Source organism: Nelumbo lutea, chromosome 6 (assembly GCF_056320005.1).
Source record: "Nelumbo lutea isolate HS-2025 chromosome 6, American lotus-T2T, whole genome shotgun sequence".
Taxonomy (NCBI): domain Eukaryota; kingdom Viridiplantae; phylum Streptophyta; class Magnoliopsida; order Proteales; family Nelumbonaceae; genus Nelumbo; species Nelumbo lutea.
The window spans coordinates 54,802,444-54,820,853 of NC_142689.1; the positions used below are offsets into that span (position 1 = coordinate 54,802,444).

Sequence of the window (18,410 nt, forward strand, 5' to 3'; positions counted from 1 at the left end):
ATTAAGCTTCCCCCATCAGTAGGCGCACACATAAATCAAGGCCTACTTTTTCGAATCTCTATACGTATGGATCCACATAATGGGGGAAATACTGAAGTGGTGCCTACGTGGTAGCGTTTATTCAATAAACGCTCACGGTTCCAAACACATGCCTACTTGGGAGAGGGTTGGAACTTGTTCTGTTGGCAGAAGATCATATATAGGTCCCATTTGGCACATATTTTTGCATGGGTTGTCAGCTTTTTAGAAGCCTGACAACTCGTGTTTTCTTATTTTCCTGTTTGGTTGGGAAAAGATCTAGTCGCCGAAAGCTACAACCCCGAAAAGATGTGGAAATCCTAATTTGGTCTTTAAGCTGCTAAGATCTTAATGCAGAAGCTTAACTTGGCTTTTGACTATTAGATCTACTATAAGATCTTCTAAAAAAAGACTTGCCAAATGACCTCTAAAATAGCCACCAATGCACGGATACAAGTGCTGTGAACGAGACATCGAAGAGGATTCTATGAAGAGGAAATCCTAGAGGTGTAAAGTAGCCCGTGTTGGGCCATGCCGCCCTCCCCAGTGAAAATTTTGGGGGTCAGCCTAGCACGACCCACGGCCCAGGCTCGTAAGGGCCCGTGCTGTGCCATGGGCCGAATTGGCACGTGGGTTGAGCCTTGGGCCAAGTTGGGCCGTGCATCAGGCCAAAGCTATTTATTTAAAAAATTGACAAAAAACTTAAAATTTTAATTTTATATGAATTTTATGTAAACGATTGCTTATATATATAATAATTAAATAAATTAGTATAATAAAATTAAAAAAATATATATTTTATTAATATATTATATACTATATATTATTATAATTTATATAATATTATATAAATATATAAATAATATATATGGACCATGCTGCGGGCCATGGGTGACACAACCCACTTGGTCATGCCGTGCTGATTCAGCCCATGGACCTAAAACCCTAGGCCCAGCATAGTATGGACCATTGTGCCGGGCCATGGCATGCGGGCTGTCGTGTCGTATCGTGCCGTGCCTTGCTGGGCCTCTAAAATCCGGATTCGGCTGCAAGTTTTGTGAGGTGGGTGTGAAGAAGAATTGTGAGTAGGGATTTTCCATCGCAGAGGACGATACGAGATGGTGCGCAGCCATCAGGGCAGCGAGGTGTCGGGCTTACGGCGTTATTTAGGGAAAAAATAGGGGTAATAAATTAAAATTTTCGTTCTTCAGCCCCACAATTAAGAAAACAAACAGTGATTAATTCGCGATGACGTCTGCTAGTTTCTCTGTTTCTCTGGTGCTTCTCTAGCAGTGGAGAACAACGACGATGACGTCTAATTCTCCTTCGTTGGTTCGTCTTAATATAGGTAAATAACTTTGAATCTCTTTCTAATTTCGTGTTTTAAATTTCTTTGTATCTGTTCTTCTTGGTTTTCTTGTTCTTTTGGAAGCAAGATTAATCGGTATTGCAGTTAATTGTTGAGATGCCAACCCTAATTTGCAGTTCATCCAGAAGAAAAAGAATGAAATTATAATATTTTGTTGTTCTTATTTGGATTCTTTACTGAAGAATGTGTCAGTCTACTAAATCTTTGAAATTGTCTGAATTACTTGCGTCTTTAGTTCCCGTTTTGCTTTCATTACATTCGCGAGTAAAATGTAAGCTATTTTCATGGTTATGTTGTTGCTTGTTTTTTTTCGCCTTCTTTTTATCCTTTTAGTTGAGGTTGTTTTAAATGATTTCTTTATTTTAATATGGAGAATTCGTTCAACTTATAAATATTATCTGGTTACTAGGAGGGAAAAAATTTTGTACAACGATTGACACATTGACCCAAAGGGAGCCTGATTCCATGCTTGCGGCGATGTTCAGTGGCCGTCATACATTGTGTCAAGAAAAGGTACTTCCCTGCTATCGTTGTAGAACTTATATTTTATGATTCTGCTTTACCATCTCTGCTATTTAACCATGCCATCACGACTTTAACATTGAATTAAGGTGCCTTGACTTATGGACATAAAAGTAGCAATGTCAATAAAGCTACTTGGTGCTGGTGCAATGATGAAGTGTAAATGCCTCATTGATTAGGGCTTATTCTACGTTGTTCCATTAGGCTCAGTTTTGAAAGAGTATAAATACAAATATGTACAGTACAAAAACATACAAAATGCAAGGTTTTGCACTCTACATGTTTGTATTTGTATTCCTTCCGAACTGAGCCTTAGTAAAAACCCCATCCTCTAATCCCTGGAAAAATTTTCAAGGTCATTTTAATTACTAGAATCCTATAATCGCAAGTCAAACCCTAGGCAGATCTCAGTGAAGAAGACGGAGAGCTTTGTTCAAGTGACAAAATGGAGAAGAGTATTTCAGCTGGAGAAGAGGAAGATCCTTATGGAGGAGATAACAAACAAAGGGAAGAATAGTCTGAAAATAAGGGAAGACTGACGAGCAACGATCCTCATGGACTCAGAAGTGGTGGACTGGTTTAAAGGCTTCGTAGATGGTCTACTATTTGCAGAAAGAATACAAGATGGGGAAATGAAACGAGAAACAATGGGAAGAGATTAACAGTAGAAAATAGAAGGAATAGAAATGGAGGATTTATTTTATTAACAGAGTTCTATGGCAAAGGGAGGAAACAGATAGTATGCCTACCGGAGGGACAAGCTAAACAGGGGTGGATGACAGTCGCAGGTGCACTTGATGAGTTCAACCAGAAAAAAAGGGAGCTCCTAAATACTGAAGAGCAAACTTTGAGGGAAGAACAAAATTCGGTGGAGGTAAGTGAGAGCTTAATTGGGAAAACAAGCCAGTTAAAACAAAATAACAAGACTACTCTCATAACAGTATTTTCAACAGATAACAGTTTGAAAATATTATGGGGTGGAAGGAACGTGGACTGGGATAAGAGGAAGGTCGTGAAAGTAAAAACAGAGGTTGAGGATTGGAAAGAAGTATCACAAATCTTGATGGAGACACTTCAGCCAAAAGAGAAAATTACCCTTATCCCCTTTGAAAAGAGTAAAGCAATTCTTGACATGGCCGAACATCAGATTGAGAGTAGAATCCTAGAAACCAAACTTGGCCAGATTGTAGTGGAAAACTGGTCGCCCTCTTGTAATGAATTGAACATCTCTCAGAAGACCACAATTATCAAGATTCAGGGGTTACCTTTTAACCTTTGTCAAGATCACATCTTCCACAAAATAGCAGTGGTTTGTGGTGGTGAATTGGAAGGGTTTTGCGTGCAAAATCTTCAGGTGGCAAAACTCAAAGTGGCAGGAGTAAGATCCCGAAAAATACCAAGAAGTATGGACATCTTTGCTGTTGACTGTTGGAGAACGGTGTAGTTGGTGTCGGAAGTCGAAGCAAATCTCTGGAATAATTTAGAGGAAGAAGAAGATGCTGGCGTGGAATTTTGGAGGCCATGTGGTAAGAGCTAGGTGGACCGCTCGAAGGTCAAGTTGACCAGGAAATTATGGAAGTTGAAAAGTCGGGTAATAGTCTAAAGGACTCTTTTCCATTTAAGGGAGATTTTTCGAAAAAATTTGAATGGGATCCAACGACCCAAAGAAAGTCCTACTCTGAGGTGCTGCGATCGAGAAGCGGGCTATCTTGTGCCCATCTCACAAAGGAAAATGGGAAGTTTGAGCCAGAGCTACATAACCTGGCCCAAATGTTTAAACCGGTTCATAATATTAAAGTTGGGTCACGTGACCCTTTAAAACTCACGCACGAAGGTCCTATGCGCCTATGGGGGATGATAATTGTGGTCTATCATCGTCCCCATCGACCTCCCCTTTGACCTATCAGGCCCTATGCGCCTATGTGCCTACGGGAACGGCAAATAGAGTCATCCCCCCTCTCTTTCTTAGGCTGCAGGCGCCTTCTTTGCGCAAGGAAAGATTCTTCAATGGAGGACGACCTCCCCTTTGACCTATCAGGCCCTATGCGCCTATGTGCCTACGGGAACGGCAAACAGAGTCATCCCCCCTCTCTTTCTTAGGCTGCAGGCGCCTTCTTTGCGCAAGGAAAGATTCTTCAATGGAGGACGACTGCTGAAGAGAATTCCATGACGCTTGAAAAGCCAAGCCCTCGATACAGTAGGGGCTCGCAAGGGGATTCTGAAGATGACAGACTGGGAGGATTTGAGAGATTTGGAAGAGGAAGAAGTGGATCAGCCGTCGAGCATAGGCAGCCCCCGACTCAACAAAGGTCTGTAATTTTATAGATCTCTAGGTCTTTGGAACTGAACTCCTCTTTAATGAAGAATCTAGTACGGAAGTTTTGGAACTATAGGATTCAGGGGATGGTGACTCTTCTGTAGAGAGTGGGAGGCCTCCAGATGATTCTTAGAGAGAGGAGAAAGTAGAAACAAATCAGGAACAAAAGTAGGGTAGCGGGTTTGAGATGGATTTGCACTGCAAACCAAACGTGGAACCACTTGAGGAACAACTCCCCCCAGTTGCATAGGTGGCTACTGAACTTGAACTCGAACCATTATGGAGTGGTCAATGGAAACCAGACTCAAGATCAGGGAGTTTCTTCCCCCCTTTCCCTTACCCTAATTCTTTCTCCCTCCCCATTTTACATTCAAAATTCAACCGATATTGCTCTTTGTAGTAATCCTCAGCCTTTGGTTTTTGCGGTTCCAGCTATTGAAACTTCATAGGTGGCGGATAATGACCCTTGTGAGGCAGGAGAAGAAGACGGGAGAGGAGATAAAGACAGGGAGGAGGAAGTAATCCTAAAAGTGAATCAAGAGAAGGTGTCAGAGAAGGAAGAAGGGGAAAATGGAACAATTGTAGGCACAGAAGAAGAGGGGAAGGAACTTAGTGTGTTAGATGAGAAAAAAGATGAATGCAGAGAACCACCCAAACTAAAAGGCAGGAACAAAAAGAAGCTAGAGGAAAGTTCACCAAAGGGAAGGTCTGTCTTAGAAAGGAGATAGGAGATGACAAAAAAAAGAAAAAGGAGAATGAATGAGGTAGAAAAGCTAATCTATGGAGTATCCTATGAGAAATCTGTAAACAGGAAGAGGGGGTAAAAAAGAGGAGACTAGGACTTGGAAACATGGAGGGGTCTAGACAAAAAGTGGAATGAAGATTCTTTGTTGGAATGTAAGAGGGTTAAGGAGTCCAAAGAAAAGGAGAATCATTAGGAATGTGATAAGAACGGAGAGATCAGTAGTAGTCATGCTCCAGGAAAAAAAACTTTCGGATTTGGACGAAAGATGGACAAGAAGTATCTGGAGTAGTAGGGGTCTAAATTGGTTCTTTGCCCCATCTTGGGGTGCCTCGGGTGGTATCCTTACAATTTGGAAGAACAAGGAAGTCGATTGTCAGGAGGAATTGATAAGACAATACTTAGTATCAATAAAAGCCAAGAGGATGAGTGATGGAAGGATTTGGGTGTTGACTAATGTGTATGGCCCAAACTCATATAGAGAGAGGGATACATTCTGGGGGGAGTTAGTCGCAATTAGGGGCCTTTGGGATGGCCCATGGTGTTTGGGAGAGGATTTCAATGTGATATGAGTCCCTAGAATTGAGAGAACCTACCTTATTGCAAGGCTCTTTCACTTGGTCAAATCTTCAGGAAGGTCAAGTGTGTTCAAAACTGGATAGGTTCCTTTTCTCCATTGATTGGAAGGAGTCGTGGGGAAACTTAACACTTAAAGCCCTTCCTAGAGTAACCTCGGACCACTGCCCCCTAAGCCTCTACCAAGAAAACCTTATTGGAGGCCCCACACCCTTTACATTTGAGGATATGTGGCTGGAAGTTCCAAACTTTATGCAAAAGGTAAAAGATTGGTGGTCAGAAGGTGGAATAAGGGTTAGAGAGAAAGTGGTGAGATTCTCCAAGAAGTTGAAAAGATTGAAGGAAACGATCAAGGAATGGAACAAAGAGGAATTTGGAAAGCTTGAGGTCATAAAGGAGGAATTAGCTAGGTAAATAGAGGATTTAGACCAAAAGGAAGGCCGTAAAGAATGCGGGCCGGAGGATAGAGTTGAAAGATGGAACTTAACAGTGCAACTAGAGGAGATCCTAAGGAAGGAAGAAATTTCTTGGAGACAAAAACCAAGGTGTAATGGCTTCTAGAGGGGGATGGAAACACCAGATTTTTCCACTCCCTAGCAAATGGGAGAAGAAGGAAAAACCAAATATCCAGTATAAAGGTGGAGGGAAGAGTAGTAAACTCAAAGGAGGAAATTGAAAGGTGCTTTGTGGATCATTTCAAGTCAATCCTTGGATCCTTTGTTGAAAGCAATTTGGAATTGGGAGATTTACAATGGGATAGAGTGCCAGAAACCGAAGCTGCCCTCTTAGAAAGAGCCTCCAGTGTAGATGAGGTCCTTGAAGCAATTTTCTCGATGGATAGATCGAAAGCTCTGGGGCTGGATGGTTTTTCAATGGCTTTCTATCAAGATTGTTGGGAAATCTTGAAGGATGATTTAATGGATGTCTTTGTTGAATTCTATCAAAAGGGAAATTCTCTTCAGGAGCAAATGCAACCTTTATTGCTCTAGTGCCAAAAAGTAAGAGGCCAAAACCCCCAAGGATTACAGACCGATAAGTCTTGTGGGTAGCATGTACAAGATCATTGCTAAAGTTCTGGCTGGTCGGTTGAAGACAGTCTTGCCCTTTGTTATTTCTTAGAACCAAGGAGCTTTTGTAGAAGGGAGACAAATAGTGGATCAAATCTTAGTGGCAAATGAATGTGTGGCAGCTAAGAAAAAACAAGGTGGCAAAGGTTTGATTTGTAAATTGGACCAAAACAACTTATGATATGGTGGATTGGTCCTTCTTGTTGAATCTCATGGAAAAGATGGGTTTAGGTGAAAGATGGAGACTGTGGATCAAAGGATGTATTAGCTCGACACATTTCTTTATCCTCTTAAATGGGGTAGCAAAGGACTTCTTCCCTGCTAAAAGAGGATTGAGACAGGGTGATCCCTTATCCCCATTTTTATTTACTTTGGTGGCAGAGGTTCCGAGTAGACAAATCATCAAGGCTGACTAAGTAAATTAGTTTAAAGGCTGGAGGATTGGTAGTTCAGAAGTGGTGGTGTCTCACTTGCAATTTGCAGATGATACAGTCATTTTCTGTGAGAGTTGTGATGAATCCAGTTTGAGGAATCTGAAAAATTTGGTGGACAGTTTCAATGAGCCTCCAAACTAAAAGTGAACTGGGAAAAAGCTGTGTAGTTGGAATAAACATAGGGGAGGGGGACATCCAAGCTATGGCAAATTTGCTAGGCTGTGAAGTGAAAAGCTGGCCTCTAGAATACCTAGATATGCCCTTGGGAGGAAACCCGGAAGCTGAAAGCTTTTGGAAGCCAATTTTAGAGAGATTCACAAACAAGTTGGCAATGTGGAAGAGAAATTATATTTCCTTGGGGGGAACAATCACCTTGATAAAATCCACCCTAGCAAACCTGCCCACCTATTTCCTCTCCACCTTTAAGATCCCGTTGAAAGTAGCAAGGAAGTTGGAGAAGATAATGAGGGATTTTTTGTGGGAACTTGGTGATGAAAATAGAGATCATTTAGTGAAGTGGGAGCAAGTCTGTAAACCTAAGGTGCAAGGTGGCCTAGGTATTGGGAATATCTTACAAAAAAATAAGGCCCTCCTAGGGAAATGGCTGGGGAGATTCCCTTGTGAAGAAGATAGGCTGTGGCACAAGGTCATTAAAAGCATTCATGGTGAAGCAGAAAATGGATGGGATGCAAAACTAGCTTCCAATGCAGCTCCGAATTCCCCCTGTAAGGCATCTTTGAGGTACTACTAACCTTTCTTCAATTTATCCGTTTTGATGTTGGGTGTGGCAATAAAGTTTTATTCTGGGAAGACCTTTGGGTTGGGGATTTGCCTTTTAAGGTTAAATTCCCGGACCTCTACTCTTTATCAAACCTTAAAAACAAACTTGTTGCTAGGGTTGGCATACTTTCAGACTTGGGTATCTCTTGGGACTTTGGCTTTAGAAGGGGGCTAAGGGAAAATAAATGTGAGTCTTTATTGCTTTTGTTCTCAACCCTTGAGAAGGTCTATTTAGATCAAACTACAACTGACAGTAGAGTTTGGTCCCCAACTCCTGATGGTTTATTTTCTTATGCTTCTTTCTTCGGTTTGTTCACTCACTTTGATCCTTTGGGGGTGAACTTTCCAGTGAGAGAAATCTGGTGTAAACCGATCATTCCTAAAGTACAAGCCTTCTGTTGGGAAGTGTTCCTAAGGAAGGTAAACACTTGTAATGTGCTACAGAAAAGAAGGCCAAACAAATGCCTCTCTCCTCACGTGTGTGTCCTTTGTAAGGATTGTGGTGAAACCCTACTCCACTTACTCTTGCTCTTTTGTTTCTTGTATTTGGGAAATTGTTTGTTCTCTCTTTGGATGCAGATGGGCTCCCTCACAGGATGTGGTAAGTTTATTCAGCCTTTCCTTTCTGAGGCAACAGAAGAAAAGAGGAAAGTGCTTATAGAAGTCACCAAGAGCTGCTGTGGTATGGACTATATGGGAGTAAAGAAACCAAAGAACCTTCTCTGAAAAAAGTAAATCAAAGGAGGAAGTCATTGAAACCATAAAAATCGGAACTGCACATTGGGTGATGACCATGGAACTATTCAAAAACTTCTCCACGAATGAGATTCTAAGAAGCTGGACTGAAGTAGCACAAACAGATGTACCCAAAGAAGTTGTGAGAGCGGAGTGGAAGCCACCTGCACTGAACAAACTAAAACTAAACTTTGATGGGAGTTCCTTTGGTAACCCGGGAAGGGCAGGTATAGGGGGTGTGATTAAAATCATCTAGGTGAAGTTGTGGCACTCTTCTCAGGACCAATAGGTATTGGTGACTCAATACAGGCTGAACCTCTGGCTCTACTTCAAGGTTTAAAGATGGCTGAGCAGATTGGTACAACAGATTTAGAAATAGAAGGAGACTCACTACTGGTCATTTCTTAGGCTAAAAACATCACATCAGCAACTCGGAAGCTCAAATTTATATACAAAGAAATTGACATAATTGCAAGGAGGTTCAACTCTCAGTTTGGGTGGGCCAAAAGGACCGCAAATGGGTTGGCGGACACCCTAGAAAACAGGGGGCAAATAGATCTACCTTGTACTGGGCAGAACTGTAACTATTTTGTATGTGTTTGCAGATTGGATTAATGCATTTTGCAAACTATAACTATTGTAATTCAATATTCTGTTATCAATAAAAGTCTTTTAGCTGATTAAAAAAAATAATCGCAAGTCGAAATATTGGAACATTAAAAGCTGACAAAATAGAGTATCTAATAAATGTTGACTATTTAGAGATAGGCATTGAATGTATCTGCTTAAGTGTTAACGTCTATGATACCCAGATATGGCTAAACATATCTTGACAAGGTGTCTGACATGGAACTTACATTGACTATTGAAATGTTGGATATGGTGTAATACTAACATAGTGTCTGAGGTCAAATAACTTGAACAAAGTGAAAGGAAGATCACTTAAACACAACAAATAGAACTTGAGCTTGTCTTTCCAACTCCTATGTGGTCTTCTCATAGCATCTCCTGAACACAATAAACGATCCCAAATTTTTTGAGTTATAACTTCCAAACATTTTTTTTGAAGGAAAGCAAAAAGCTGGCAGGAGTATGGTACTGAGGAAGGCAAGAGGTACGTGGTTGAATGCAAGAGAAATGCCAAGGGATTCTACGTAGCATTGATTGAATTTTTTGGTAGGGGAAGGAAGCAATTAGTTTGTTTCTCAGAAGGAAGACAGAACTATGGCTGGGGGAAATTAATAAAATGCTCAATGAGTTCTGGTCATATAGAGTAACAGATGAAAAAGAAATCTCAAGGGAGGGGAAGATTGGTGTGGTAGGTGCTTCTGAAGCTGAAGTTAGAGTATTGGTGATTGGTCTGAGAATGGTTAAATATCTTCAGCTTAATTCTGTTCTCATCGAGGGGGATTCTGGGAATGTTATTAGTTGAGCCTCCCACTCAGATAAGGGCCCTTGGAGGCTAGGTCACTTTCTCAATGATATTTTTTTGATAAATAAAGTAAATCATTGTATTAATTTAAATTAATAAGTGAAAGCTGATACCAGCAGACTTGGAGAGGTGCGAGCTGCGTTTTCAAAGTGGGGAGAGAGAGAAGGGATTCTTTGTGAAACAGGGGAGAGCGGAGGTTGTGGGAGAGAGAGAGAGACCAGAGGGGGAAGGGGAGGTCTGAGAACATCAACGACAAGTACTGTATAGGAGGAGGTGGATCGGGGAGCGTTTTCAAAGTGGCATTGTCACGTTCTGGCCCCTCTCTCTTTCTCTCATTTGGACTTGGCAAACCGAACTTTGGCTTGCTAATGTCTCCAGAAATGGCTGAAACGGCTCGGTTCGTCTGTTTTGCTGCTCCACTTATACCGATCATTGCTGATGCTGATATGGGTGGTGGCAATGCTTTCAATGTTTAGAGGACTATCCAGGACTTATTTGCAGTGGGTGCTATTGGTTGTTTTCTTGAGGATCAAGCATGTCCAAAGAAGTGTGGCAAAGTAGTGAAGATCAATGTTTAGCGGGTGCTACTAGAGCAGGTTTTCTGAATGATGCCGGTGTTGAGATGAAGGGGACAAGGGTAATATTGGGTTTTAAAAAAAATTATAGGTCACATGGGGTCACATGTGCACAGATCGTGACAGAGCACTAATGGATGCTAACGGTAGGGGTAGAGCTAGTCAATTGTCAGAAACAGTACGGGTAGTGTTAGACAATAGTCAAACAGTAAGGGTACAGTTAGTCAATTTTGCAAATAGTAGGAGTAGTTTAAGGAAATTGCCCTTCTATAAATTCCTATTCCAATCTATCGTAAGCTTTCTACATATCAATTTTATAAGCCATGATGCCCTATCTGACCTTCTTTTTCCTCAATAGTGTGGGACATCTAATGAGCCAAAAGAATGTTATCGTTAACTTGTCTATTTGGCACAAAGGCACTTTGGAATGGGGATGTGACATTATCCCGAAGATGTTTGATCCTGTTTACTAGAATTTTGCTATTAGCTTGTAAATAACATTACAAAGGCTAATGGGTCTAAAATTGTTTACTGTTTCTGGGTTTTTGATCTTAGGCTAATAGGGTAACATTAGACTAACATTTTTCATTCATGTCTTTTTATTACAATTTACATGAATAATCCAAAGTATCTATGTCAAGAAAGTGTATTCTTATGTATTAAGGATTTTTGCAATATGCTTATCTTGGTACAAGATACTTAAATAGTTCCTGGTTGGAGGATTATCAAGAGGGTTTTGATAATTCGGATAGACTAGCACATATTTTGCTTCCCTTTATTGGGTGATGAATATTAAGTCACTAGTGGAGACACTGAAACAAATATGTGGGTGCTTGTTAGAGAACAGGTTTATTGAACTTGAGCCATTAATAAATAGCTACATGGAATCTTTTGTCAATAACTGATTCAATCATCACAGTTGTGTAGATGATCTTTAGACCTAAGGCATCATAGATACCTTGTGCATGGGCCTCCATAGTTTGATAGTGGATATAAGCATACACATGCCGGCTATGGTGGCTTGTACATGGAGGAATGTGAATGCACAAAATGGAATGTCACTCTCAATTAGGAGAGGGAATGTCCTATGCAACTAAGAATCATGTGACTCGACAAGTTCTTGGCAAAGGCAATATGATTTATGGAAAGAGTTCCAAGTTTCACCTTATGAGTCATCATCAATACAGTGAGACATATGATTGGGCCAGTAGGGTTTGACAAATTTACCATGACTGTTTGCTCTTTCAGGACATTGTGTGATAGAAGAATCCTATTGCATGCTAATTGTAGATAAAAAGGTTCAATCTGCCAAATTCAAACTTTTAGGGTGGTCATGACATACTGCCAAGTGTCACTCATGACCTATGGAGTTCCATTGGGATGCTAAAGGAGTTTGACATCATTTTCCACTGCCTAATAGTGTTGAACCTAAGAGGTCACACACATTAAGGGGCAAAATCTGGAAGTATGAGGGAAGGGTGTATTCATTGAGATGGATCTTAGTGGAGGGACCTTATTGCAATTATAGGAAACTTATGGGATAAGATTGAGCTCTATAAAAGGAGTGCATGGGGCGTCGTCCCTAGGGTTTTTTGAGAGTGTTTTCCCTGCTAAACTAAACCCCAATCATAGATAAGATTGCTAGCACATTCTTGGAGCCACCCCTTACTCTCCCTTTTCATCTTTCTCTCTTGGATCAAACTCTAGAAAAGATTTAGGAGCTTTGATTTGCTGCTGCTTTGTGTGCACTATCTTGGAGGCCAAACAATTGTGAGGCTGCAGAAAAAGTACCAAGGCAATTCTTTGCACACCTTTCATGGAAATCAATCTACATAGACTCATGGAGGTATGCAGTTTTTATTTATTTTTAATTAGGGTTTTATACACCACGATGGATGTGATCTTGGTTTAACCAAGATTCTTTAAAATTTAAATTTCCGCTGCTAAATAATTAAAGATGGCTGTGGTTGGTCACTTGGTTGGTACAAAGTATTCTCCAATAGGTTAAAGAAAACATTTAGATGTGTGATTTGGGTCTCACCCTAACAGTTGAAAGAAACTACTAACTGCCCAAGTTCACCATTGGCCAAGAATAGTTTAGTCAACATACTGAATATGTTTATCTCCATTATTTTTGTAATCAACATAATCCTAAAATGCAGGTCAAGGGCTATTCACAAAAAAAAAAAACACCAAATAACACATGCAATTGTTCATGAAACGATTCTTTTATTCAAAATAAAAGCAGTTTACATATCCTATTGGATCCTGAGAGCATACATTGTCTAACAGTCTCCCCATTTTAATGCTACTGTCCCATACATATTCGGGGCAGGACAATCATTTAAATGTATCCTATTTCAGTAAACATACATCTGGCTGCCGGAGGAAGAGATTGATTCTTTTCTCTCCTACCTTCTTTCTCTTCTTCTCTCTATCTTTTCTTTCTTTTTCATAGACTGAATAGTGAATACCATTTACAAGATGCAGTACTAGGTTGGTTTCAGATGCAATAGTTAAGAAGAGGGAGGGAGGGAGGCAAGTAGTGCTGTTGCCACTAAGAGAAAGAAAGAGGATGGCTCCTTAATGCACAAACTCCAAGTGTTGCAGAGAAAACAAGCTTCATTCAAACTTTATTTATTTAATACCTTTATAGAGACAGACTACATACAAGAATTCCTATCCCCACTACTATCTCATAAAATGACAAATAAAATAAAAAAATCAGAAAATATCTTCTAGCAAAAATTTGGAGGAAATTGCATTACCTAATACTGCCATCTTAAACATTGTACACTGTCATGGCAATTATATAATTATAAATTGAATAGCCTTTACAGAACAATGATAAGTTTGATAGGTTTAACATATTCTCTTGCATAACTAATTTATCTATTATGTTAATTCATTCGCCAAAGTTTATGCTTTTGCATTTTATATATTTGTTTAGCATGGTATATTCTCTTCTTTTAGGTATTTGAATCAACCTTTATTCTTTGATTATACTGAATTCTTGCAGGGGTTTGTCTTTGTTGATAGGGATGGGAAACATTTTCGGCATATACTAAACTGGTTGAGGGATGGTGTTGTTCCCACACTTGAAGACTCACAATATCCAGAGCTTCTCCGAGAAGCAGAATACTATCAGCTACTTGTAAACCCTAACTCCTTGTAGTTTGATAGAACAGATTTATTCTTCACTGTATAATTTTGGGTAATTTGTTAGAGTTCATTTATTGCTAACTAAATATTGCTTATTATTTTTTGCTTCTTGAAGAATCTGGATAGTCTAGAACAAGCTTACTTCCAGTTTTGAGACGTTGCTAGAAATTTTCTTTTGCAGTTGTTCTTCAGCATGTGAAAGTAAAGACCTAGTTTTTTTTTGAAGATGTTAAATCCTCTGCATCTAAAAACTGTACAAGAATGTCTTGAAGTATTAATTGAATATACTAGCAACATAAGAAATTTGTCTCAAGTTACAGGACTAGAGTAGAAGTAGTAGGAAATTATTTAAGTGCCAATAATTTGACAGTGGATATGGCGTTAAAAACAATGTAATGACGATACAGGATTCATGTTAGCCGACTCCATATAGTTGGAATAAGGCTTGGATGATGATGGTGAAGACTAGAAACTTAAGAAATTACTTCTGAAGAGTTAAGTCTATATTGGTTAATATTCTTGCAATGGCAAAAATCAATTGAAATCTGAACAATCACTCGCAGTTCTTGCAACAAAAGTTATTTATGCATAAGAGAGAAACTAATTTTGTTTAACAAAAAAGTATGTCCTAGCATTGCTTTGCTTGATCTTTTATATATTTGTTTAGACACTATGACTTCATTATCCTAATTCAGGAAAAAACTTGAATTTTAAAAACTCACCTAAAAAGAATCTTAAATAACTTTCTAATGTGAAATTCCATTATAGATTGACAGCCTATTTGTGCTTTGGTTGTAGTACTCCCGAAGTCCATTTTATTTGTCTAATAGTAGGCTGGTTAGGTAAGTGAATGGAAGCCTTCTGTAATGGCAATTTATTTCATGTTCTGTTTATTTTATGTCAAAGAGGAATTCCACTAAACACAAATCTGACAAAAATGAGTTAAACTGGTTTAATGTATTTATGTATTGTCATCTCTATTCAGAAATGTTTTGCATGCATAATTTCAGGGGTTAGTTGATGGGATCAATGCAGTCTTGAATAGGAGGAAGGATGATGATGACTTGAAAACTGAATTGACACGTACAGATATAATCAAATGCATACAGTCTAAGAGAGTCAGATTCCGAGGGGTGAATCTTTCAGGACTTGATCTTTCAAAGTTGGTATGATTTCACATCCCAGCTGTTTTGACATTTTTCAGTTACATGTCAAAATAATTAACCTGTTACTACTAAAATTTTGTTGCTAGTGCATGTATTTTCTGTAGCCATTAGCCAGTATGGAAAATATGCTATGCTATCTACCTATCTTGCAAAATTTGGGGTTATCTTCACACAACCCATACTTTTGTAGGATGGCAAACTGGATTGCAAGTGTTGCCTAGATTTGAGTGCATCTTCTTTACTTCTGTTTAAGATCATTGAAAATGATTTGTTCCCTTTTTCTTAGTAAATTACTATCATGATTTTTTGAAATCTTTATCTGAATGTTATCTACCAAGTTGATTTATTGTTTTATTATGAGAAAAAGCAGCGGAAAAGGAATGTAAAACTAAACTTCTGTGTTAATTGTTTTCTTCACATTTTCATCATGTTTGGTCTGCATGGCTTTTATCTACCAGACTTGTCGTAAAAAAAAATACATCCTGCTTTAATGCATGCTGTTTTGGAATTTGCAGGATCTGTCATTTGTTGATTTCAGCTATGCATGCCTTAAAAATACCTTCTTTTCTCGTGCAAACCTTCAATGTGCAAAATTCCGGGTATTACTCTTTGATCAGTTCAGTGTATTTTCTAGTGCACTTTATTAGTCCCTCATTTGAATGATCTTAAATCCCCATGATTTTATTGGTCGTAAAAATGAAAATATATTAATATAGAAAGAAGAGTACAATAAGGTGATAAGAAATCACCCAACAAGAAAAAAGAAATATCATCTCTAACCAATGTAAAACAAATCCAACATCCATCTCCACACCAAGACAAACCCCACATAAGTTTTCAAAGATATTTGTTTTCTATTTCATTTGAGGTTGAGCTAACTATAATAATACAAATGCTTGGGCAAAGGTTCATGTTTCAAGACTCAGACCAGACCGGACGGTTGGACTGTTCAACCTGGTAATCAGAAGGCAATTCAGTTTTTTAAAGCCCCGATTTTCTTTTTTTTTTGAAAAACTGGAAGAACCAGTCAAAACCTGGTGGAACTGTTTCAATGACCTGCCCGGGTCACTAAAGGCACATATATTTTAAAATGCAAATGGAAAGACTTGAACTTGAGATCTCACAGTTACATGTGTTAGCATCAAACCACTAAGTGATCATATATTTTGTGCTTATTTATTTATTTTGATCTGTAATCAGTGGAATTTCATTTCATTATACAGAAGAAAAGTAGTACAGATAAAGATCAATTTTAGACATATGAGAAGCAAAGCTTTTCAAAAGTTACAAGATTATCCCAACTCTGCCTAGAAAAGTTGATCCCTATGTACCCCTTGTTTTTTCAAAGTATCAGCCATCCCATTTGATGTTCTCTTGACCCACTTGAAGCTTGCATCGAGATCCTTCGCTAAGCTCTTTATTTATTTTGACCCACTTGACACCTGGATTGCTGTCATTCATCCAGAAAATTACTAATTTTGAATAATCTCCCATTTCCAAGTTCTTAAACCCCCCTTGTTTTGCTAGTTTCAGACCTTGAAGTGAGGCTGTTATTTCTGCTCTTGCCGAGTCCCCTATTCCTAATGGTCCTGAAAATAGGGTTATCACTGTGAAGAGTCCCAATGATGTGTTATATTACTGTAGTCCTTGTTGTATTATATCTCTTATTTTCTTCTTTAGCTCCATAAGGGCTTTTCGGTAAATACTCGTATTTCACCCCTGACTTCTGTGTTCGCTTGTATGAATTGCTCGTGTGACATGGTATCAGAATAGGTTGCTCTATAGAGTGTGTGTGCAACATGTTCACTTACTAACTTCTCAAAGTTTAGTGGTTTCTGGATTCATCGACTGAAGCTAGGGTTGTTTTGATCAACCCTAACTCTGGGTTACTCTGTTCTGTTATTTCAGCAAGAGAAGACCTAATAGAACTCTCTGGAAAGGCAGCTGTTTGAAGTGAAATTTTACTGGCTGTGTCACCCAGACCAAGTTTACGTATTCAGAAAGTTTCATTGAGATTGGACAAGTATTGGAGTTCTGATCTCCTCTCTAGGGCGGCAGTTTCTGAAAACCTGCACACACCAGGTTGGTGAATCACCTCTTTGTTTATTCAGCTGTCTTCTCTTCTTCTTGGACCTTAGATTTGATATCGCCCTAGGGTATTCCTACTCCTCAACTGCTTTGTTGAAGTTCTAAATCAGTTCTGGGGTGTTTTTAATCCTCTCTTCAATTTGACAGTCCTGGAACACTACTGATTTGGAGTGTCAGCACTAGGAACTATCAAGTTGGATCTGTTCTGGTACTTTCTTGGAGGATTTCAATTCCTCTATAGGGTGAAACATTTCTGTGGATTGTACAACTGAAGTTGGGTGATTATACATATCCTCTGGCCCAGTTTTTCTGCTGTTTCTCTGTAGTGCTTGCTTCGGCCTTGCTGTCAAGGGTTTTTCTTCTGAGAAATTCCCTTGTTTGGATGCTAGGATATTGATTTCAGCATTTACATTGTTTCTGGATCAAGTGTAGTGATTAACAAACTTGGCAATTAAATATCAGTGCTGTTATTTGTCTCTCTGGACTATATTTTTGGATTGAAATGGCTAAAAAAGTGGAAATTATTCCGATGAAGTTTGATGGAACCAATTGGGGAAGAGGGGGAGAGCAATCAAGAAGTTGAGTCTATTGGGGTCATAGGGGCAAAGGAAGTAAGAGAAGAGGAAGAGGTGAGAAGGGACAGAGGGAGGAAAGGGGATAATGGTTTAGTGGAGAAAAAGGAATAGGAGAGAGGAGAAGGGAATGAGGGAGGGGGAAGTTAGGGAATAGGAAACAAGAGTGGAGATGATGTAAGAACATATAATAGGAAAAGATACAGAACTTTTCCCTTAGAAGAAAACAGAGAGAGGGGATTGAAATTGGACTTGGGGGAGGAAAGTGAGGATGATCCGTTGATAGATGAGATGCATAAGGTGGAGATTACTTGTGACATTTGTTGAGTTTTGGGCTGATATAACATGTTTTTTATTTACATAGCATAGTTAGGGAGTTATTGGGTCTTAGGCCCATTAGTTTATGTTTTAAGTTAAGAGTGTTTTTTAAGTTCTTACAAGTAGCCGACTTACTAAGGGCATACTTGTCTTTGTACTCTCTTTTATTTATGAGTATATAATCTAATGAAAGGGGCGGCCAGACCTAATTCTGAACTTCTCCCATTCCCTTCTATCTCTCTTCTCTCTCTTTCTTAGCTAAAACCTTTTCTTCTCTTTCTTTTCTTCTTTCTTTTACAGTTTTTGTATCAAAACAGGTTGTCCAAATCTTTCTACTTGGTATCATAGCAAGTTAAAAGATTTCTTGAGCTGCTCCACCATGCAGCTCTAGATTGGTTGACTGCATGATAAGGTAAAGGGTTGATCGAAGACTTCAGGTAAGCCTAGTTTTTGGATTTTTTGGTGGAATTGCAAACCTTTGTAGCTGGTCTTGGGTTTTACACCAAAATTAGGAAGAACTAGAGAAAGGAGGAGAGT

General features: G+C 39.1%; 1 protein-coding gene across 1 annotated transcript in view; it reads left to right on the forward strand.

Annotated features, from left to right (window-relative positions):
* The first annotated feature begins 1,212 nt into the window (after window positions 1-1,212).
* FIP2 (potassium channel tetramerization domain-containing protein / pentapeptide repeat-containing protein) overlaps window positions 1,213-18,410 on the forward strand; it is a 90,757-nt gene continuing 73,559 nt past the window's right edge. The window contains exons 1-5 of the mRNA XM_088950658.1: window positions 1,213-1,366; window positions 1,797-1,900; window positions 13,587-13,721; window positions 14,740-14,895; window positions 15,411-15,494. Of these exons, the coding sequence (XP_088806784.1) occupies window positions 1,327-1,366; window positions 1,797-1,900; window positions 13,587-13,721; window positions 14,740-14,895; window positions 15,411-15,494 (519 nt within the window). The 5' untranslated portion in view covers window positions 1,213-1,326. The remainder of the gene's footprint in view (window positions 1,367-1,796; window positions 1,901-13,586; window positions 13,722-14,739; window positions 14,896-15,410; window positions 15,495-18,410) is intronic.